Here is a 22296-nt window from a genome sequence, read left to right as displayed (position 1 = left end):
ATTAATAAACTTTCAATTTCTTCAATTAGGCCCCTGAACCGAACAATTGCAGCCCCCTCCATTTACGCGCCTCTTCCAATTTGGTCCCTGGTTTCGGATTTTCTAATTAAGTCCCTAATTGGCCATTAAACTTCAAATATTTATGCAATTAAGCCCCTGATTTGACCCAAATAAAATTCCTAAAAAAATATATTTTGGCCCCAGAACTTAAATTTCTTCAATTAAAGCCCAAATTGACTTAAAAATCAATTTTTCTTGCAATCAAAAACTTCTATATAAATTCAAATAAAAATCCAATTAAGTCCAAAACATTCCAAATTTGTTGGCTTTTCTCCTCAAAATTCAGATTTTTCTTCTCAATAGGGCTTTCATCCTTCAAGAATATACTGTCAAAAAAATTCAATCCTTGTATTTTTTATTAAATTCCTTGACAAATTTTCTAACTGTTTTCCGGGTGCTTCTGCCTCCTGCTATTTTTTTCTAACCTCTTTTGGCTATTTATTTTATTTTTCATGGGGACCCAAAAATGGGTTACAACACTTTGGAATGCTAAATATTACTATATAAATAGAATGCAAAAATATTTCATACATTTCTCCATCAATGTATACAAGATTTAAAAGTGTAGTATTAATTATTTTTAAAATATTTTTTATTAAAGATATTTAAAAAAAATATATTTTTTACTTTTTTAAAATATATTTTTTAATATTAAAATATCAAAATAATTTATAAATATAAAAAATTAATTAAAATTGTTTTATTACTAAAAAAAACAGTTCCAACAGCTTTCTCAAGTACACTCTACCATGCTTGAAAACTCTTGTATTACATGGCATCGTGCGTTTCGCTTTGGATACTTAAAAATGGATTATATACTAATACATATACAACAATCTTTTTACGTCATTTGGTGTCAAAATCGAGCGATGATTATTCGATACATATCCAGAAAAAGAAGAAAAACAAAAAGGTTATGATATAAATTTAAAATTCTAGATTTAATTTTAAAAAATTTAATCTCATAATATATTTAATTACATATATATTTTTTAAACTTAACCATAAAAATTATTATAATATAAAAAATATCAGTATGATTTTTTGAGAAGAAAGTTAGGAAACGGTTCCTTTTTTAAAAAGCGTGTATTTTTTATGAAATATATAATTGTTGAAACTAAAAAGGACAAAAAAAAATTAAAAAAAAAAAAGGTAATATTTTTTAAAAGTTGAATGAATAGTATAAAAAAACCCTTTGTTTTTGTTCTCATTGTCAATTTTAATCCCGCCTTATGTTTTTTAGAAACATAATATGTTTTTTTTTTTGCAAAATTAAACATTAATCTAATATTATAATCTTTTTAACACCGTAACAATTCATAAAAAATAAATTGAAAAAATTATTAAACTTAATTTTTAATAAAAAAATAATATTATAAAAATATATATATATATAATATATTTTCAATAACATGAGAAGAAAAATAACAGACAAAGGTTAAACAGTATTTACTGATTTATGAATGATTACTATGAAATTACCACCTTTTTAAGATTTTTTTGAATTTAATTAAATGGTCCAAACGTTAAACAATCACGGCATCAGGAAGTTTATACGTGTCCTCCAATTAATTCATGATATTTCACTATGATTCCTTCTGCTTGTCAATCAAAGACACATGGTTAGAATAGAGAAAAATACAAGGACACACAATTCCTCGTAGCCATTTCACCTGCAAGAGACAGATCACACAGCATCTATTAATCATATCTGCTTTCTTCATTCGTGATGTCTATGAACACTTTCTTATATAAAAAAAAGATAGCCATGCGATGATGAACAACCCCATCACCTTCAACTACATTTTAACAGTACAAAAACCGACATCGAATAGCATCCTTCACCTAAATGGTGAACTATGCTCAAAAGGGGTATCAAGTTGCAAAACCGCAGCAATTCGATTTGCTGGAATCTATTCCATCTCTATTGTTCAATTATTGGCCCACTTCTTTACTATGATGAAATACTGTTCATGGAAAGAGTTTCTGCCCCCCGCCTTTTCTCCAGACTCCACGCACAGGTAACCCTCCTACTGAGTTACTGCTATCGTCTATCCTGTTCTCCACTGTTTCGCGAGGATCAGGTTCCGAGTTTTGGAGATCCAACAGGGCCGCCATTGAGCCATCACCAAGCCTTGCTCTCTGAAACTTGGAGGTTTTCTTCCGTTGCTTCTCCCTACCCCCGTCTTTTAGGTTTTTACTAGATCCATCGCCTGCAGATAAAGAGCCATTTTGGATTCTTGGTTCCATTTCCCGCTCATCAAGCATGACACTCGACTTGCCTTTGGCAGCCCGATACCCATCCTTTGACAGCAGCTGCGCCTCATCTTCCACAGGCTTGTAATTTGACTGCAGCGCTCGAACAGTATTAATAAAGCTATCTGTCAATCTATCCTTTGAACTGCTATCGTTTTCAGCTATTCCCTTGCCTTCCTTGGATCCATTAGTGCCTTTTAACTGGGCACTACCACGGCCCCAGCCATTCTCTTTCTTCCCACTGCTTCTCAAACTAGCATTGTAGGTTTCAACAAGCTCTTTCTGTTTCTGAGCATCAGGACAAAGTCTAGCCAGCTCAGGAATGAGACGTGATAAGCCAAATTGCTGGACATAGTCCAGGTACTCTCCTGTGTCAATTGAACCCTGACGATACTGTCCAGATATGTCTTTAAAAAGAGTATATCTATCTTCATCATTTTCAAGAGCAGCACGTATCTTTTCCACCAATGACTTGTTTGCAGTTTGAAATTCTTCCACATTCAGAACAACCTGGCTACTAGTAGGCATCTTGTGCATTGGCACTGCAGAAACTGGAGGAAAATCTGAAATAGAGGGCTTCAATGATCCAGAGTCAGCAACATTTGAGGTTGATGCAGTGCTGCTTATCCTACTTGTAGTGCCTGAGCTCCCCACCGAACTAGCTGAGGGATGCCCACGGACTGCTGCAGGTCGAGTCTGAGCATGGGACTGAATAGAACTTGCATAATTAGAGAGACCAGGTCCACTAGCAGAACTCCTTGAGCTCAAAGGTGATGTATCTAATGTAGGTCTATAGAGTGCTGGATTACTTGATACATGCCCACGGCTTGCTGCCGGCCACTGCTGGGGTGAGTTGATTACTGTTGCATTTCTGTTGTTCTGGCGCCGAAGATGCGTCGCCATTGTATTATTAGGCAAACTTTCTGATTCATCTTTGGCCTGTTGTTGACCACTGCTTGCAGTCGTAAAGAGCGGAGGAAAAGAAGATTCTTGCAAAGGTGCATTCCAAGAAGAAGGCCCCAAGGCTTGAAGATATCTCAATGTTGTTTCAGGATCAGTAGCAGTTAATGATTCAAATGGCTGAACTATTGGGTCAATATCACTTAAATCTACATGATCAGAGATTGCTTGTGCACTGGATGATCGATCACGAGATGTGCTTTCTGAATGTGCTGTCTCCAGGCTAGCTTGAATGGCTATGGAGAGTTGGTTATCTGCTTGATCAAGACGGAATGTTCGTCCCCTTCCATGACGATTACCTTGTTCATTACTTTGACGATATCGAAAGCTAGTTGGTATCTGATTCATGGAAATCAGCAAATGAATAAGACAAAAATAGCCACAAAAGGTGTACATAAATGAGAGAACTAAAAAAGATGTAATAAGGTGATCAGATATCATCAAGAAAAAACCAAATCCATTAAGGAGCACTTCTGCAAGTAGAAAATAATATGTACCTGGAGAGCAGCATTTCGCTGAGAACGAGACATATGACCAGCATGTTCAATTGTATTATGTCTCTGAAATTAAAAGCAAAATTAAATGAGTTGAACTGGCCAACAAGCAATAAGAAAGAAAACTAAACCAACAGAGATCCCCAACCCCAATTCTGCCCCCCTGTGCAGCTTGTGGGCGAACACAAAGAAACTGGAGCTTGAACAGTATTCATAAAGAAGGAAAGTCAACGAAGCTTTCTCAATCACCTTCAACTCTGCTTCAGTTTGAAAGACAATAAACTTCTTGGCAAGACAGCCCTCATCATCACATAGAAAATGGTCTCGACGGAAGTGAATCTGTGACAGACAACTTTCACTTGTTTAGAAAAATATTCTTAGTTAAAGAACACTCATAAAGAAGTGCCAGCCCCATAACCTCATTAACAGAAAGAAAGAAATGCAGATGAGCAGTCTCACCTCTAGGTCATCATAATTCTTGTAATATTCATATTGTCCTGGATGCTGCCTGCATTGTACATAGCAGAAAGTTATTTTAGATTATCTAAAAATGTACTTAACTTATGGTATCATGTGTACAAACTATAGTATGTAAAACCTCTGGCATAGATGACAGGTGTAGTGTTCGGTTGACATATGTGTATACAGCTCATTATCTCCATAGAACGGTTTTTTACAGAATTCACACATGGGATGTCCCATGAAGCCACCTCTTTCACTTTCACTTCCGTCAACCTCAGAATCACCCGTGCTGATATGCTGATTCAATTGTGCTCTACTGTATAGCTTTTGCTCACAAATAAAAACCTGTCAAATTCAAAAGAATCCAAAAGTTGTTACAAAACCCCCCCACAAAAAAAAAAAAAAAAAAAAAAAAAAAACAGAAGGATAGATTTTCTTAAAGATAACATTAGTAATCTATGTAAATCATGTAAATCACTTTGACAGTTGCCTTAAATAAGATGCCTGAAAAATAAAATAAAAGTTACAAAAAGAGAGATGTGTGCACAAATTCTAAATAATCTCAACTTGATTATACCTTAAAAATGACTTTTAATATCCAATCATTTCAAACAAGAAAACATATGTCGTACATGATCATATGCATGAGGATCTTACCTTTCGTCCTTCTAAGCACAGGCTACACATATGCAATTTATGTTGATGAAATAAATGACCCTTCAGCTGATTAATATTTCTAAACTTCCCCCGACGCTTGGATCCATCATTTGATTCCTCCTTGTCACATACACTACATGACAATCTGCACATGGCCTTTATCATTTTATAATGGTCAACATCGTCAAAAAATGCTTGTGTGTCCTCATGGTACCAGTAAGATCCCATTCGACCCTCCTTTGGTTCAGATGGCAAGAGCAAAAAGTCATTAATCATCCTTGTATAATCCCCTAAAGCCTGCAAGAACAGCAAAATATAAAGCTTTTTGTGTCATTAAATCCATGTGACAAACAGTAGAAATCACAAATATGAACAAAAGCAGTGAAGGAAATTGAAAAACTAAGCATACAACTACATGTATACATTACTTACTTCCCATGAATACACCTTAAATGTATTAGATTTACAACTACAATAAAAAAATAACTTCAAAAGGAAACTAAAAACCAAATATCATTCATATTAAGCGTAAAATACAATAAGGGCTATCTTAACCATTTACTATAGTCTCTAAGAAACTCTGCCCAAAAAATCCTGAGTGATGAGCCCTTTGTCTTGATTGTATTAGATTTTGATTCCATTGACTCTACATTCCTACAGTGATGAACTCTTTTTCAAAAAACATTAAATGCAGTATCTGCAAAATGCTTGTTTTCTGCAAAATATCCATGGAAAACTACCATCAAGGTCCAGTTTCCCAGCAATTACACTTTACCTTTCGAGGTGATTATATGTTCTGGCATCAACATACCGATTTGCATTTTCTTTCATCGTTATTCTTTACATATAGCATTCGCTGCCACATAGCAAAAATGCTTCCAACAGTCCTTAAACAAGTCGATTTGGTTATAAATTCTTCTTTGGTAAAGGAAAAGACTCTTGTATGTTCAAAAATTAGCTGCTTCACTATTACCACGTCCTAAGAGGGTCTATAAAAAACAAAGAAGCTTCACATGGCTTGGTAAATACTCAAAACCAGCAATCAGCCAGACCTCTATTTTTGCCAAAAGATGAAAATTTGCCCTTAGAAGATTTCGTACTTGGTTATTGAAAAGCAGAAAAATTGCATTACCTAACTACAAATTTGATTTATCGATAAACAATCAAGCGCATCCATCATCATAACTAAAAAGCATTAACAATCAAATCCAAAAAAAAGAGTTAAAATATGAAAAAGGCAAGCCTAACCTTGGTGACAAAAACGACAGATGACTCGGTCTTGCAGATACAGCAGCGGCGATCGTCGCATATGAAACGGAGCCGAGACACGCACGTGGAGCAAACGTCACGATGGCCACACGCGCCGTATGCAACCCATTCTAGAGCCTCCGCACACACCGCACAGCTATCGTCCATCTCTCTCTTTCAAACAATTGATCGGAGACTGAGAAATTGGAGGTCGATTGGCGACGATAGATCTAGGGATTTGGAATCAAAATTAACAGAGGATCGTTAGGAATTAGGCACCAGCCTTTTTGTGTATTTACGTCCGTATATATGTGCGTGTATAATTGGCTTTTTTATTCCTGTTTAGAAGATGAAGCGGTTTGATATTTGATATTTTTGATGCTGGGAAAGAATTCGGATTTTTTTAGAATCTTGTGAAATTCAGGGCACCGCACGAGTCCTTCTGATTTAATAAGGGTAATTTTGTAAATGGATTTTTGTTTTTAAAATATGGATTGCTAAAAAGATGGTGGAAGGGCAAAATTTATTTCCCAAGTATTTGAATTGGACTGGGTCTCCAAGTATGGGCCCGTTAGCCACCTTTAGTTCTTGTTCGGCACGCGGTGGACCGGTTTCTTTTTGCTTTCCTTTCCTTTCCTTTTCTTTTTAAATATTCTTTTAAAAATTATAATTTAGATCAACATAATTTTTTAAAACAGTCCATAAATTATAATTTACATCGACACAACACAACTTACCCATAAACTCTCATCCCTAATTTGTAAATTCTAACTTTAAATCTAAATTAATTGGATTTAAATCATAATTAATTAACTCCCAAACCCAGTCATAAATCACCAAGACCTAACCACCGATCTCTTCCACACAGCAGCCGACAGTCCCTACCATTTTTGAATTGTTTCACAGCAATTAAAATATTTTTGATGACATGATCAATTTGGACATGGTTAAAATGCTCATGAAGGCCAATCTACACTTGGCTCATTAACATTTCCATGAACGAGGATGAAGAAATAGAACAGTTTCCCAGGTTCGCATGATGCAGTTTTTTTTCTTTTGCCAGAAAACACAACAGATAACATTGATGGTTTTTTTTTTATAGGATTTACAGATATCAGAGGAACAAGTTCATGTAGCAGTAAGGGGGACTTCAAACACTGATCCACAATGGAGACAGTGACATTCAATTGTTAACTAATCAGAACAGTATGACCAAAGGTTTTTTCACTGCTATAACACATGTATAGAAATCCATCTTCGTCCTTCAGGGATTCATAAACGGAGTCCATTAAAGCAGCTGCAGGAAGAAGTGATGGGTACCAGATATTAGCTATTTATCATGGAGAAAACATCACGCAACAGAATTTTAAAGAAGATGAATGGTAGCAAATTGTGAGTTGACCTGTTTGAGGTAAGGTATCCTTGACAAACACAAAGAGGGCTTTCCCAGGTGTCAAACGAAGCCTGCTGCTTAAAATGTGAATGAATTGCCCAACAGACATATCTCGAGGAACCAGATATCTATACGAAAGAAAGAAAGAAATAAATGAGATATTGAGATGTATAAAACAAGTTGTTCATTTACTACTTATGGGTGAGAAAGTACTATGTTCATGCAACATTTATCAGCATTCACAACACCTCCATCCCCGTGATAACATGGAAAGCTTAGATTCAATGAGATGCTGCAAAGCCTACAGTTTCCTGTATAGGATTGACTCCGAGTTGATTTCATATAGGAGGATTGCTCCTCTATAAAGATGCAATAATCAGTCGTAGCAGATTCTTTCAAATTGGATTTCTCCCTAGAAACGCTGCAATCTGCCCAAAGCCTGTTACAATTAGGAGGGATATCCTCTGATTTATCCATCCCCCCCTGCCTCTTCCAAAAACCCATTTCCCCATCCGACGAGAAAACACGCACAAACTGAAAACCTAACTCAGCAAGCGATCATTGCTTCCCATGGATGCCAAAAGATAGCATTTCATACTAATATTGGAGAGACCAGAGGACGAAAATATAACAGAAACATGTCACCTAGTTTTAGTATGATTGAGCTTGTTACTTCTAACAGTGTTTAAACTCTAGATATTCGTAGTATCCATCAATTCCATACTCATTTTAAATGCAGCAATCCCCTTGTAAAGCTACCAGCCCATCTAATCATCCTTTTTCTCCTCAATCAGAAGACTAATTAATGTCATACACCCAAGTCTCACATGTGGTGTGCACAGGGAGGCTCTTGCCATCTAACTTTGTCCCACTGATTCTGAAAGCAACTCTAAATAGCACCTCTAATAGTTGGCCAATGGTATTTAAGCTAGGGTTTCTAATGTGTGGAAGCCTAAGAAAGAGGGTTTTCTTCTGCCTTTCCTTCCTTTTACACCTTCAGATCTTCAGTCTGACGCTCTCCCAACTGAGCTATCTAATGTGTGGTATTTACACGCTCTACCAACTGTGTCGGTATTTACGACCGAGACAAACCTGTGGTCGAGCCTCAAAATCAAGAGATGGAACCCTCCGCTGACAGGCGCAGATCTATTCCCCCATTTTGTCCATCAATCCCAATCACGCCGGTAGGTTATTAACAATAATTTAACTCAAAAAACCGCTGATGAAGACGAGAATCCATGCTATCAATTCAATAATCGAGAAAAGAAAAAGAGCATATCATCTCAACCAGGTCTGGTCAATAACACACGGATTTAAGCTTGGACACTGACCCGCAAAATAATAATAATAATAATAATAATAATAATAAAATAGTTTGAATCATCAAACAGTAAGAAACATACATATAATAAAGATTAGCCAAAGCTGAAAACGAAATTAAGACTTACTTCTTCTTTTCCATCTCAGGAAGGTCAGTTTTGCAGTATCTTTCAACGACAACCTGCAGAACGATTAAAAATTACTTAAAACTCAAAACGTTTAGATATGGTATGAAAAAATTAATCATAACTGCGCAGAAAAAGAAGAAAAGATCAAAGACTCCACAGAAGATTGTAGGAACTCACGGGAACTCGAAGGGGGTACTTGGCAATAATATCTTGTGATTCTTCCAGCCTTTGCTCTGTAAATGATTAAGATTATAGATATTAGCTAGAAATAGAAAACAACATTATTGAAAAGATGGAATAGCAATATAGAAACAAACGAACCGAAAGTGAACTCATCCTTGAAAGACTTTCCCATTGTTGTTGTCTCGTTTCTCACTCGATCACACAGAGATGATAAAAAAAATAAAAATAAAGATGATGAGCATAAAGCAGCCGGGATGATAACTATTATATGGTCCAAGAGAAGCCCCAGAAAGAACCAGTCAACGCCAATCTATTGACCAAGAAACGTATTATATATTTATAATATAATATGATAGACATCGCCAATCGGCGGGGATAGCTCAGTTGGGAGAGCGTCAGACTGAAGATCTGAAGGTCGCGTGTTCGATCCACGCTCACCGCATTTTGCTTTATTTTTTAATTTATTTTGGACATAATTTTATGCGCTAGTTAAAGTTTAAGCCCGGCCCACAATAGTCTCCCTCTGTCTCTCTCTTTAAAACAAGTCTAGTTTACAATTTTTACGCCTCTTCAGCAAACACTACACAAGCTCAGCAGGCAGCAGCCATGGAAGAGCAGCAGCAGAAACAGAGCAAGTGGAAACTAGAGAGAGGGCAATACCTAGGAGAAATATCAGCTCTCTGTTTCCTCCACCCTCCTTCTAACCTCTCTTCTCTCCCTTTCCTGCTCGCTGGTACTTTTTTTTCTTCTTTTTTCCTCGTCATTAACTCTCGTGGTCTCCTCTCATTACATACATTTTCAATTCAGTTTATATTTTCTGTGCTCTTAGCATTGTTTTTCTTTGAATTTAAAACAGGCACAGGATCGCAACTGCTGCTATATAATTTAGAGTCTGGAAAAATAATAAAATCCTTTGAAGTTTTTGATGGAATTCGTGTCCATGGGATTACTTGCAGCTCCAGTGCAGAAGAGTCATCGAACTTTCCTTCTTTAACTGTTTCTTTCAAAATTGCTGTCTTCGGTGAAAAAAGACTCAAACTTTTCAACTTACACATTCAAACTCCTTCGCAAGTGAGTGCAGATTTAGCTTTGATTCATTGCTTGCCCAAGTTCACTCATTGGGTCTTGGATGTTTCCTTCTTTAAGGTAACTCACTTCTCTTTTCTTCTGTTTTAGCGTTCAATTCATTACTTTTATCTTAAAATAGTGTTGTTCCTTGTCTATTTTTTTCTCTTGAATTGGCGATAGAACTCTGCAGTCTCTTCAAGTCAGGAAGAGAGACAATGTCTTGCAATTGGATGTAGTGATAACTCTGTCCATCTCTGGGATATGTCGGTGTCCAGTGTAGTTCTTCAAGTTCAATCTCCAGGTTAGTTTTACCAAAATTTATGCCTGTGTGGTTGCCCTTCTTATTTCACTTGTCCTTATGTATTTCGATATTTTGTGGACTTGTAGAGAGATGCCTTTTGTATTCCATGCGGTTATGGGGTGACAGTTTGGAAACTTTAAGAATTGCTTCCGGTACCATATTCAATGAGGTGCCTAACGTTTCCTTATGTCTGCTTTCATCTTTACTTGATTTATTTTTTTATTGTAATGACACTGGTTATCGATAGTTGAAATTGATATGGTTCCTTCTACTTCATTCATAGAACTATAATTTTTCATTGATTGGGTTAGGGTAGATCATCGTTTGGAAAGTGGTTCCTGTAGAACCTCATCTTGATGGGCTGCCTTCAACAAGTCTCTTGGAAGATGATATATATTTGAGCTGTTCATTACCCGACTCTTTCCAGCTTCGTTTTCAGAAGCATAAATCTGCTCATATGTGCAGACTTATTGGACATGAAGGCTCAATTTTTCGCATAGCATGGTCCTCAGATGGATCCAAACTGGTTTCCGTCTCTGATGATCGCAGGTGAAGAATTTTTTTTAAATTCTTACACCTTATTTCTATTCTATGAAGTGGTTTCAATAATGCATTTTCCTTATTGTTACAGTGCTCGTATCTGGGCTGTTAGGGATGAGCTGAAAGATTCAGATAACAGAGAGGAGGAGGTTGCAGGCCCTGTTCTGTTTGGTCATAATGCTAGAGTTTGGGACTGCTGTATCTGTGATTCTGTAAGTCCTATAAGATCCTGGTTTACCTATTTTTCTTATACGATAACGTTTCTGGTTAAAAGAATATTTAAATGAAAGGAATGCACATTCTGACTTCAATTCAAAATTCTTAAGAATTTCATTATAAGTAGATTGCTGATCCTCGTCCCATTCTTTCTGTCAGAAAGCAATTCATGTGCGCTGCATTTTTAGTATTTATTTTCTTGAATCCATCTTGCTCTACTATTCCAGTGTATCCATCAGTTAAAAGGATGCTGTCAGTTAGCTTGTGCATAGAGTTGTATGCCATGCCCAAAGGGTGACTTTGAATGAATGAAGTTGATAAACTATTATTACTGCAATCAGTAATTAATTTCCTTCAGTGGTCAAGCTCATGATTAGAGCAATTAAGCATGAATGTCAGGGGAAACAAGTATTATTAATACATCCTTCATTAATTTCCGGTTGATGAATTCTTCCATCTTCGTTCATATGCATTAGTGAATGTATCAGTAGCATCATCTATCACTGTTTTGAAATTCAATCCTAGTTAGAAATGCAGCCCTTCAATTTTCAGAAAGCAGAATCCTACAAGTAGATTTAGATAAATTTTTCTTTTTTGGCTGATTCATTTCCAATTAATTATAATACGTCTTTCATTTGTGTCAATCTGCATCGAATGGAATCGCATAAAGGACTGATACTAGTCTACCACATCCTACCACATCCTTTGTTTACTGATCATGTAAATCAATTAATGTCTTTGTTTTCTTTTCTTCTTGCCTGGAACATGCTGACCCTTTCTTCCATTTATTCTCTTAGGTAATTGTCACTGCTGGTGAAGATTGTACATGTCGTGTATGGAGATTGGATGGCAAACAGCTCAAGATGATTAAGGAACACATGTAAGTTGCGTTTTATTTTTAATTCAGATTGGAGCCTATTTGTTGCATAGATTTGAAGTTCAAAATTGTAAGCGATGATATGGGGGCCCTACTTCCACAGAATTGTGAAGTAGGAGCCACCATGGTCATAATTCCATAACAAAAAAACAATTTTCATTCTTAACCTCTCAAAGAACAGGTTTTTTACTGGCCTTGTAGAAGTTCAATGCCTAATTGGTGAATTCTTGGTTTTTTTTATATACAGAGGAAGAGGTATATGGCGTTGTTTGTATGATCCAACCTCTTCACTCCTCATTACTGCTGGATTTGACTCTTCAATCAAAGTGCATCAAGTGTCTGCTTCTATTTCCCAGAGCTTGGAAGGACAAATTGAATCAAAACCTTTCATTGACAGAATGGAGATATTTACCTGTCGCATCCCAAATTCATCTGAATATATTGGTCTCATGGACAGGTAATTTATCTTTAATATCAGAACTTCTTCAACTCATTAATATATATATATATATATATATATATATATATATATATATATATATATATAATACAATAACAATATTAGAACTGGAGGAGCCTGTTCACCATAGATCATTGTAGCTTAGCTAAGGTGGTTTTGGCACAGTATTAAGACTGTGTTGTCTCCATCTGTTTTGCTTATTATGGCTCTTTGTTAATCAGTTGTGGGGCTGATTTGAGATTTATTTGTCATTAGCTGGCCTGAGCTGCTGTTGGTTGAAATTGCCAATGAGTGCTTTGGTTCTTTTACCAGTTTTCCCCTTGTTTTTCTTATTCATTACATGTTTAGGGAGAAAAATTCTTAATGTCCTCTACTTTTGTATACAAACCAAGAGTGATATAGCTGGCTATGATATTTTGGTTTTGGTGCTGGTTCTGGGCTCCAATTTCTCTGTTTTCGCATTTGGAACAAAACTTCCAACATCTTCATAAACTTTCCATATTCATTAATTTACCTAATTAATTTGTGTTTTTTATTTTTTATTAAGGTACTTGCTCTCTTGTAAAAAAAACTCTTTATGGCTTTATGCTTTAAAACTCCAGCTCCTACTCAATATTGGGATTCCTCCTTTTCAGTTAGCTCTTTCAGAATCTGTTGATATGAGATCGAGATTCAGCGAATAGCAGATACATTAATAAAGGGCCTTTCAATATTACAAGTATTTTGCTATAATTCATTTTGTCTCACTACTATGGCTGTTCATTGAGTAAAAATGTTATTACTTATGGTATTCTTCAAAATTTTAATTTTAATTGATCCTTGACCTTTGTTTCACTTTTCTCTTAGGATTTTTTTAAGCATGTTCTTGAAGTCATCTTATATTAACTATAAAGATAACATTTAAATTTATCTGTTTAAATCTGACTCAGATTTTTTAATTATAATCATTTAAATTTAACTTAATTACAATAAATCCATATAGATAAGTATCACCAATTATATTTACAGTTAAATCACAATATACACCTGCAGCATCTTGTGGGCAGGAGTACTAATTACCTGTAATTTACAACCTAATGATGGTAACGAGGCTTTTCCTGCACAATATTTTTACATGCAGGTTTTCCTCTTGAGTTGAGAGGCGGGGAACGGTTTTTACGCATTGGTATTCTGACATGAGACCTTCAATCTCGTTTTGATGTTCTTTTAGGCCTAAAAAAATTGATTGAATTGCATTGGAATAGGTAGATAGTGATGGAAATGCATTTGGGGTGTTGCTGGGACATCTCCAATGTCAAACCCATCAAATGTTGGCTCACATACCTTCATACTCCTTTGTGCAATAGACTTCATCATTGTCTACTGGTGTCTTCATTATTTTTTATTCTTTTCATCCTGTATAATGTTCATATGTGCTTGAAATGCTGGCTTTTTTTATCGCAGCAAAAGTGAATATGTACGTTGCTTGCATTTCACATGCGAAGATACACTTTATGTTGCGACAAACAATGGTTATCTGTACCATGCTAGATTACATGGAACTGTGGATGTAAAATGGACAAAGCTTGCTCAGCTCAGTGAAGAGGTGCCGATTGTTTGTATGGATTTGCTGTCCATAAAACTCCCCAAACATTCCAATGGAGTTGATGACTGGGTTGCTTTAGGAGATGGTAAAGGAAACATGACAATTGTGAGAATTATGGGTGATGTTTTCACTCCCGAAGTGGGTTTCACCTTCACCTGGTCAGCAGGGAAAGAGAGACAACTCTTAGGAACCTATTGGTGCAAGGCATTGGGATGTAGGTAATGATGCCACTAGTGCTATTGTGCTAAAAATGTCTCATTTGTCTTTTTTGTATCCTTTCCCTGAGCAGTACATGGATAACATGCAAGAGGGACATGAATTATTTCTATGTTACTATCACTAAAACATCAACCAGACATTTGTTTTTATCTTTTTTCTAATGGTTCAAAAGCTTTGTTATTACATGGTATCATTTTTCGATTATTTGTCTGCCACAAATATATAGGCCATATTTTTAGAAAAAAAAAAGAAAACAGGTGATTCTTAAAGTATACCATGCCTCAAATCATATTAAATTATGCTTTGTGCCATGCAATTCTGAAATGGTTGCCAGAATGCCTTTGCATTATCATCTGGAGATCACTCATCTTGCCTTGCTACTTTTGTTGTGGTTGCATCGTTCTTGCCTTGCTACTTTTGTTGTGGTTTCATCATTCTTTATTATTCAGATCAAACCATCACCAATCTCTGCTATGCAGGTTCATTTTTACTGCTGATCCTAGAGGAATTTTAAAGCTATGGAGGTTAAGCGATCCTTTATCATCTGGTTCTCTCACTTATGGAAGAACTTTTGATGCATCCCTTATAGCAGAATTCACATCATGTTTTGGAATTCGGATTACGTGTCTAGATGCGTCATTTGAGGATGAGGTATCTGCTCTTCTCTCTCTCTCTCTCTCTCTCTCTCGTGTTTTCACTCATGAGTACATGCATGTTGCTGTATATACTTTTATTCTCAAATGTTTGTGAAATAACCACAATTCTTTTGGAGCATGAGAAAATAAGAGATAACTATTTCCTTCTTACAAAGAGATAAAGTAAAGCCTTTTTTTCCCTTCTAATTTTATACTTGAGGGGATTTGTGGTTTATTAAATATCAGAGTAAAAGGTATTACAAATCTGGAATCTTTATTGCTTGAATCCAATATGTAACTTCATTTGCTTTGTGAGCTTGCAATGACTTCTAAACATTCATATGCTGCTTTGTTCATTATGGTTGAATGTAGGTGCTGGTATGTGGGGATTTGCGTGGAAATCTGGTTCTTTTCCCTTTGTCAAAGGGCTTGCTGCTGGACAAACCTACTCTACAAGAAATAAAAATTTCACCGTTGTGTTATTTTAAAGGATCTCATGGAATATCAACTGTATCCAACATTTCTGTTGCTAAATTGAGCTCTGACACGATTGAAATACGCTCGGTATGATACGAATCACTTTTTGAGTGTTTGCTGGTAATGATGGATTGCTATGATGCATTATACGGACTTGTCTAGTGTTCAGTGTGGAAGAATGAAAAAAGTTGAATCCTTTAGGAAACAAGTATGTGCATAATCAAATTGGAGGAATAGTTCATAATACCCACCTGTCTACATTGCAACAAAAATAGCATTTCATGGCATGAAACATCCAATTTTTTTTAAGCATGGCTATGGTTCTCTAGTGATGGAGGGAGAATTGTGCTTGCATGTTTTCTGTTTCCTAGTGTGCAAGTTTGTATGCAAGGACTTTCATGTATTAAATTTTTGTCATTACAATTCTTTTCAGACGGGAGGTGATGGCTGCATATGCTATTTAGAATATGACCCAGACCAGCATGGTTTGGAATTTGTTGGGATGAAACAAGTAAAAGAATTGAGTTTAGTTCAATCTGTCTCTGCCGATAACAACTGCCTCGATGATTTGGCTAATTGTGGATATGCTATTGGTTTTGCATCAACAGATTTTATAATCTGGAACTTAATAAGTGAGGCAAAGGTAGTTTCTCTCTCTCAAGTATTCATCCCATCCTGTGTTCATGACCAAATATTTGTTTTATTTCTACTGATGCTTGGAGCAGGTTGTGCAAATTCCATGTGGTGGATGGCGACGTCCTCATTCTTATTATCTTGGTGATGTACCAGAAGCGATGAGCTGTTTTGCATATGTCAAGGTACCTTTTGGTTTCTACTAGTTTAACAATACATTCCAAGCAAAACTTTAGGGAACAGGCTCCTGGTCTCATCAACAAGTGGTACTGCTATATTTTGGACTTGTATGTGATGAGATTGCGACTGCTATGTGGTTGGGTAATTATGCAAGTAGTTACCATAAGAACTGGTTTTTGCGACAGTTAACTCTTTTTGATCATCAGTAAATATGCTGCAAGCCATTATAGAATTAGGACTTAGATCACCAATGAGGTTGTGTACTTAGATCACCATTGAGGTTGCATAGGTGCTAGCATAGTTAACCAGATTTTCTATGACAGTGAAGGTTTAAGAATTAGGACTCTGAATATGATTCTTCGCCTCAGTAAGCCACTATCCAAAACCATATATTGATATACCACTTAAATGAGATTGAACAGAACCCTACTTCCTCATTTTGCTAGAGAAGGTAAATATATCTTAAACATTGATAAACAACGTTAGTAATTAGAGTTTTCATTCACCTTTGTGAGTTATAAAACCTTTGTTGCAGTCTGCTAGAAAATGCTGTTATGCTATATCAACAATGGTTACCATCTCATGTTTTTGCTTGTTTTCTTGATATCTTTCTTCTGACATTCTGTTTTCCATTGTTTTTCATTGACCACAATACACTTTTCATCAACTATGCATTTCAGTCTCTTTCAAAATCCTAGAGTCTCCTAATGTTGTAAACCTGATACAAGCTGTGGAATGACTGCTGAATGATGTTGTAGTACTCTAGTGTTTCCTTATCCTAGAGTTCCCTAATGTCGAGGGCTTAATTTTGGAAGCTACTGAGTGTCATTGTAGTCCTCAAACATTTCCTTATGCTTATTGTTTCCTGGTCTCATATATTCATCTCATTTTCCCTCTCAGGATGAGATAATCTATATTCATCGAAAATGGGTACCAGAAAAGGAGAGGAAGATATTTCCCCAGAATTTGCACATCCAGTTTCATGGGAGAGAGATGCACTCCTTATGCTTTGTTTCTAAAAATACACTTGTTGAGGCAAATGGGAAGAATTTTCAGTTTGATAGATCTAGTTGGATTGCTACTGGGTGTGAGGATGGAACTGTGAGGTTGACTCGGTAAGTATGTATGCAAGTAATTAGTTTCCCCTTTAATTGAAATCAAGTGAGTTTTTAATGCCATTGTTGTTGGTGGGTCCCAAGAACACTGACATGTCTCTCCTCTTATGCATATTTAGAGTGTTGGCCTCCACTATTTCTCACAGTACTTCATTTCTTCCCCTACCTCAACCCCCACATTTTTATTCATTTTTTTGTCCAAATGATTTGTCATTTCTTGGAACCAAACACGGGCAGCTAATTTTGTGATTGTTGTAGGTATATTCCTGGAGTTGAGGGTTGGCTTACATCAAAATTGCTTGGGGAACATGTTGGTGGATCTGCTGTGAGATCAATATGCTCAGTATCAAAGATGCACATAATTGCTTCCAACTTGACCAACTTGTCAGATTGGACAAAGAGACAAAACACTTGTGCCGGGGACATGGATAATCCTTTCTTGTTGATCTCGGTTGGGGCAAAGCGGGTGCTAACTTCTTGGCTATTGAGAGATAGGAATCTAGACAAGGAAAATGTATTTATTGAACAAGAAAAAATGGAAAATGGAAATGGCTATAAGCCTTCGTCAGAAGTATCCTCATTGATGTCTTTCAAATGGCTGTCAACTGACATGCCTCCCAGAAATTCCAGTTCTTGTGGAAAAACAAAAGTAGCTGAGAAGATACAAGGAATAACCAAAGAACTTAATATGAATATTGATGTAACATCAGGACCACTTTTACTGGAAAAGGGGGAGGGATATTCAAAAATTTCTTATGATGATAAGTATGAGGATGACTGGAGATATCTGGCTGTCACTGCTTTTCTGGTGAAATGTGCTGGTTCCAGGTGAGATGGGACAGCTTTAATTTTTGTGATGGTTTTATCCTGGCACTGACTTATCCAAATACAATGAAATAATACCTCCATCTATTTTTCCTTCAGGTTGACTGTCTGTTTTGTTGTTGTTGCTTGCTCAGATGCAACACTTGCACTGCGAGCTCTTGTTTTACCACATCGGTTATGGTATTCATGACGACAACTGTAAACCATTAATTGGTGCTCCTAAATTGTTTTTAATTTAGTTTTTTCTTGTCCCTAGGGGAAATCACTTTTTATTCTTACTTCCTTGCAGGTTCGATGTGGCTTTGTTGGTTCCTCTATCATCACCAGTTTTAACATTGCAGCATGTCATCATTCCTAGCTGTTTGCCTTTTGAAGGTTTAATTATATGACTTGCTGATTACTGTTAGAACATGGCATAAAAAGTGCTATTAAAATCCCTGTCCATCAATTAATTATGTTTTGGTATTTTGTGGTATTTTAATGCCAAATTCTTACTTGGAGTTATTAATTTCTCATGATTCACAGAGAACATTCGAATTGGAAATGTGTATATTGTGATCAGTGGAGCTACAGATGGAAGTATTGCCTTTTGGGATCTAACTGACAATGTTGAGGCTTTTGTTCAGCGGTTATCTACACTGAACATAGAGAAGTCTATAAATTGTCAAACACGGCCACGCACTGGAAGAGGAAGTCAGGGTGGACGATGGTGGAGAACATTAAGCGGTGGTGTGCCTAAAAATAGACCAGGTGATGGTTTAGTTGCAGTAAAAGCTGGAGAGAGGATGAACTGCAATTTGGCAAATCATCCTATGAATGAAGCATCAACAGCAGTAAGTGACGTGGAAAACTGCACAATAGTTTGTTCTCAAGCTGTAGACAACACACATCATGAACCAGAAGTGAATAGTGTCAATTCCCTGCCAGGAATATGTGAAATAAGGCCTTTCCATGTCTTCAATAATGTTCACCAATCAGGGGTCAACTCTCTTCATATTTCAGACATACAGGATATTCAAAGTTCTGAAAATGGTTTTGCGTTCAGTGTAATAAGTGGAGGCGATGATCAAGCACTCCACTGTCTTAAATTTGATTTGTCACCATTATCAACAGGGAAGGATTCTGACGTCGTGACATCAAATCTCATCAATTTATTCACTAGTTCTGAAAGCATGAAGAATAATTGTTGTAGACAAAGCCAGACAAACAAGTACAGGATCAGATTTTTATATCATGATCGAATCATCTCAGCTCATAGCTCTGCCATAAAAGGTAAAATATAAATTACTCTAAATGAGGGAAGTTTGTGTTGTTGTTTCATTAATGTCTTCGGTCTCATGTTCACGGCTGTCTAAATGTTGTTACTATAGATTTTCCAAGTACTCATCCCCTCTTTAGTTGCCGGTTATTTATTGGAAACCATGGCTGATAAGTCTGTGTTTACATGGATATAGAAGGCTTCACAGTTTGTTTTTCCTTTCTATAACCCTCCATATATGGTGCATCTTTTCAATCACGTTCTTTGTAATGTTGATTTTATATATTTTGGTAGTCTTTTTTCTGGCATTTGCAGGACAAATGTGAACCATATGGAAATTTTGAGCAAGGTCTTCTCTAGATTTGATGTATTGGACGCATTTGTTGTGGCCATTGGCTGATTGAAATTGGTTTTGTTTCATGAAGGTGTTTGGACAGATGGCATGTGGGTGTTTTCTACTGGTCTTGATCAGCGCATCAGATGCTGGCTTCTTCAGGATAACTGTAAATTAACTGAACAAGCTTATTTGATCATTAGTGTTCCAGAGCCAGAAGCACTGCATGCTAGAGCCTGTGGCAGGTGAGCATAGCCAGTTATGTGCATCACAGCTGCCAGCATAAGCATTTTAGAGTTATGATTCTGATTTTATGATATGACTGTTCTTTTTATCTTTTTTGTCTTAATTCAGGAACCACTACGAAATTGCAGTGGCTGGGAGAGGAATGCAAATGGTTGAGTTCTCCGCGTCTTAGGCTGTAGATGGGAGAGATGCAGGTGGTTTTGACAATTGGGTTCTCCCACGTTAAAACTTTTGACAATGGTGCTAATTGCCTCGGTATGACCATGTACACCTTAAAGTCTCCTATTTTAACACTCAATGTTGACATATCGACGTGCTGACCATGCCAGCTGGCTCTTCAACACCCAAAAGCACAAGTTGGGGAATCAATTTTTGAGAAAATGGTTCCTGGCAAAACGAGGTCTGTAGCCTGATTTCCATTCTTTCTCATATTTCCAATTTGCTTTTCACCCCCATTAAGAGAAGGGCATGCAAATTTCCGACAAATAAGCGACAAGATCCCATTGACCTGCAAGAGGACCGGGGATCTATCTGGGGTTTACATGTAAATCAAACCAGTTTGTTGTTTAAGATTTTGGTTTCATTTTATAAGTTTGAAATTTCATTGTATGTGGGTTTTGAATCATTGAATTCAGTAAATTCTTGGCATAAATTATACTTAAAAGCTTATGTTACAAACGGCAAGTATCAGTTGCCTGATTGAAATGTCCAATGCATCACGGCTAAGTTCACTTCCCAGGTACAAAGTTGGTGGCGTAAGCCCAAGCATTGTTGTTCACAGGGTCAGCAAGATGGTCGGCCAGGTTCTCTAGAGGTCCCTTCCCAGTCACAATGGCCTGCACAAAGAACCCAAACATGGAGAACATGGCAAGTCTCCCATTCTTGATTTCTTTAACTTTAAGCTCTGCAAATGCCTCTGGATCTTCAGCAAGCCCCAAGGGATCAAAGCTGCCACCCGGGTACAAGGGGTCAGTGACCTCGCCGAGGGGGCCTCCTGCAATGCGGTAACCCTCAACAGCGCCCATGAGGACTACCTGTGTTGCCCATATGGCTAAAATGCTTTGAGCATGGATTAGGCTGGGGTTTCCCAAATAGTCAAGACCACCCTCGCTGAAGATTTGAGCACCAGCTTTGAACCACACTGCCTCGCCGAACTTGACTCCATTCCTGGCAAGAAGCTCAGGGAAGACACATCCCAAAGCTCCAAGCATTGCCCACCTAGAATGAATAACCTCAAGCTCCCGGTTTTTGGCAAACGTTTCAGGATCTGCAGATAGGCCTGCGGTGTCCCAACCGTAGTCACCAGGGAATTCACCAGTCAAGTAAGATGGAGGCTCGCCAGAGAATGGTCCAAGGTACTTGACACGGTCAGGACCGTACCAAGGGCTCCCAGAAGCAGCTACCTTTCCTGCTGTCTTCCTCATTGAGACTCTGCCATTGCCACCGCAGGTGGCTGATGAAAACTCAGTGATTCCATTTAAAGGAACAGCTTTGCTTGTGAAAGTAGATGAAAGTGTCATGCTTGCCATGTTTTATGTTTTAAGCAGAGGGTGGAGTGCCTGCTGCTGTTCCTGGTGAGTTGATTGGCGAATAGGGTATACGAGTCACTCTTTTATAGGGTCCGGTGAGGTCCACAATCCTATCCGTGTGGATCTTCCTCTTTCTCCTCATTGGTTGATGAGTTTATTGTAGGTATGCAAAAATCTTATACACTCTCCTAGCCAGTCGATGAGGGCTGGGATGGATTTTGCTCAAATAATTGAGAGATATCCACAGCCTGATCTAAATTTATTCATGTGGTCCTTGCTGCAAGCTCAGATAATTGAGAGACATTTCTCAAACGAGAAGAACTCGAGCCAATGGAAGTCTCGGCATCATTACCGTCAATTAATGCTGCTAGTTTTTCCTCGCCCAAAAAATTGAAAATCTATCAAATAAAAAGCATTTTCAACATAAAGGCAATCAAAGCCAGCATTTCTTTATTTTTGGCTACCACAATTCATTGTTATTTGTCAATTTTGTGACATAAAGGGCCACACTGCCCGTGATTTCTATACTACTAGAAAGCTATTTTATTCCTCAACAACAATAAATGCCAATCCCACCATTGCTTTCAACAACTCCTCATGGATTCTGAACTCCAGAGCCTCTCATCATGTAACAGCC

General features: G+C 37.1%; 4 protein-coding genes and 1 non-coding gene across 10 annotated transcripts; 2 read left to right on the top strand and 3 right to left on the bottom strand.

Annotated features, from left to right (window-relative positions):
* Positions 1–1598: 1598 nt before the first annotated feature.
* Positions 1599–6531, bottom strand: LOC118050477 (uncharacterized). The gene is made up of 7 exons (XM_035060837.2): positions 6138–6531; positions 4890–5186; positions 4369–4577; positions 4230–4278; positions 4020–4109; positions 3774–3836; positions 1599–3615 (listed from the first exon to the last, which is right to left on the bottom strand). The coding sequence occupies exons 1-7, from the start codon at positions 6303–6305 to the stop codon at positions 2032–2034; spliced, it is 2460 nt and encodes an 819-aa protein (XP_034916728.1). The 5' UTR covers positions 6306–6531; the 3' UTR covers positions 1599–2031.
* A 629-nt stretch (positions 6532–7160) lies between these two features.
* LOC118050479 (autophagy-related protein 8i) lies at positions 7161–9420 on the bottom strand. Its single transcript, XM_035060838.2, has 5 exons — positions 9300–9420; positions 9156–9211; positions 8979–9031; positions 7540–7658; positions 7161–7434 (listed from the first exon to the last, which is right to left on the bottom strand). The coding sequence occupies exons 1-5, from the start codon at positions 9331–9333 to the stop codon at positions 7328–7330; spliced, it is 369 nt and encodes a 122-aa protein (XP_034916729.1). The 5' UTR covers positions 9334–9420; the 3' UTR covers positions 7161–7327.
* A 110-nt stretch (positions 9421–9530) lies between these two features.
* TRNAF-GAA (transfer RNA phenylalanine (anticodon GAA)) lies at positions 9531–9603 on the top strand. The gene has a single exon. It is a non-coding gene; the product is annotated as a tRNA-Phe (tRNA).
* Positions 9604–9708: 105 nt separating this feature from the next.
* Positions 9709–21921, top strand: LOC118050480 (uncharacterized). 6 transcript variants are annotated; one of them, XR_012169244.1, is made up of 22 exons: positions 9709–9894; positions 10018–10307; positions 10410–10530; positions 10617–10699; positions 10847–11079; positions 11162–11282; positions 12084–12166; positions 12411–12620; positions 14067–14426; positions 14907–15078; positions 15435–15626; positions 15973–16182; positions 16265–16357; positions 17253–17467; positions 17726–18295; positions 18392–18472; positions 18582–18667; positions 18818–19564; positions 19976–20129; positions 20239–20385; positions 20460–20530; positions 20870–21921. XR_012169244.1 is itself a non-coding variant. In XM_035060839.2 (20 exons), the coding sequence occupies exons 1-20, from the start codon at positions 9768–9770 to the stop codon at positions 20300–20302; spliced, it is 4212 nt and encodes a 1403-aa protein (XP_034916730.1). In that variant the 5' UTR covers positions 9709–9767; the 3' UTR covers positions 20303–20814. The 6 variants fall into 6 exon arrangements, 3 of the variants coding, with proteins under 3 accessions (XP_034916730.1, XP_073263766.1, XP_034916731.1); XR_012169243.1 differs by having other exon boundaries at positions 20239–20530; XR_004687888.2 differs by lacking the exon at positions 20870–21921 and having other exon boundaries at positions 20460–20814.
* LOC118050481 (chlorophyll a-b binding protein, chloroplastic) lies at positions 20761–21659 on the bottom strand. The gene has a single exon (XM_035060842.2). The coding sequence runs from the start codon at positions 21657–21659 to the stop codon at positions 20859–20861; it is 801 nt and encodes a 266-aa protein (XP_034916733.1). The 3' UTR covers positions 20761–20858.
* Positions 21922–22296: the final 375 nt, after the last annotated feature.

The sequence above is a fragment of the Populus alba genome, chromosome 2, assembly GCF_005239225.2.
Source record: "Populus alba chromosome 2, ASM523922v2, whole genome shotgun sequence".
Classification (NCBI taxonomy): Eukaryota; Viridiplantae; Streptophyta; class Magnoliopsida; order Malpighiales; family Salicaceae; genus Populus; species Populus alba.
The sequence above is the reverse complement of the archived record's forward strand: the minus strand, read 5'-3'. Positions and strand labels throughout refer to the sequence as shown.

Bases quoted from the DNA above. Each gene is read 5' to 3' on its own strand.
- LOC118050477 (XM_035060837.2), bottom strand. From the start codon at position 6,305: ATGGACGATAGCTGTGCGGTGTGTGCGGAGGCTCTAGAATGGGTTGCA. The intron at 5,187-6,137 runs GTTAGGCTTGCC...CTGTTCTTGCAG, and splicing joins CTGTCGTTTTTGTCACCAAG to GCTTTAGGGGATTATACAAG. The intron at 4,578-4,889 runs GTAAGATCCTCA...TGAATTTGACAG, and splicing joins TGTGCTTAGAAGGACGAAAG to GTTTTTATTTGTGAGCAAAA.
- LOC118050479 (XM_035060838.2), bottom strand. From the start codon at position 9,333: ATGGGAAAGTCTTTCAAGGATGAGTTCACTTTCG. The intron at 7,659-8,978 runs GTAAGTCTTAAT...TCTTTCGTATAG, and splicing joins CCTGAGATGGAAAAGAAGAA to ATATCTGGTTCCTCGAGATA. The intron at 7,435-7,539 runs GTCAACTCACAA...TTCTTCCTGCAG, and splicing joins GGATACCTTACCTCAAACAG to CTGCTTTAATGGACTCCGTT.
- LOC118050480 (XM_035060839.2), top strand. From the start codon at position 9,768: ATGGAAGAGCAGCAGCAGAAACAGAGCAAGTGGAAACTAGAGAGAGGG. The intron at 11,080-11,161 runs GTGAAGAATTTT...TTATTGTTACAG, and splicing joins TCCGTCTCTGATGATCGCAG to TGCTCGTATCTGGGCTGTTA. The intron at 14,427-14,906 runs GTAATGATGCCA...TCTGCTATGCAG, and splicing joins TGCAAGGCATTGGGATGTAG to GTTCATTTTTACTGCTGATC.
- LOC118050481 (XM_035060842.2), bottom strand. From the start codon at position 21,659: ATGGCAAGCATGACACTTTCATCTACTTTCACAAGCAAAGCTGTTCCT.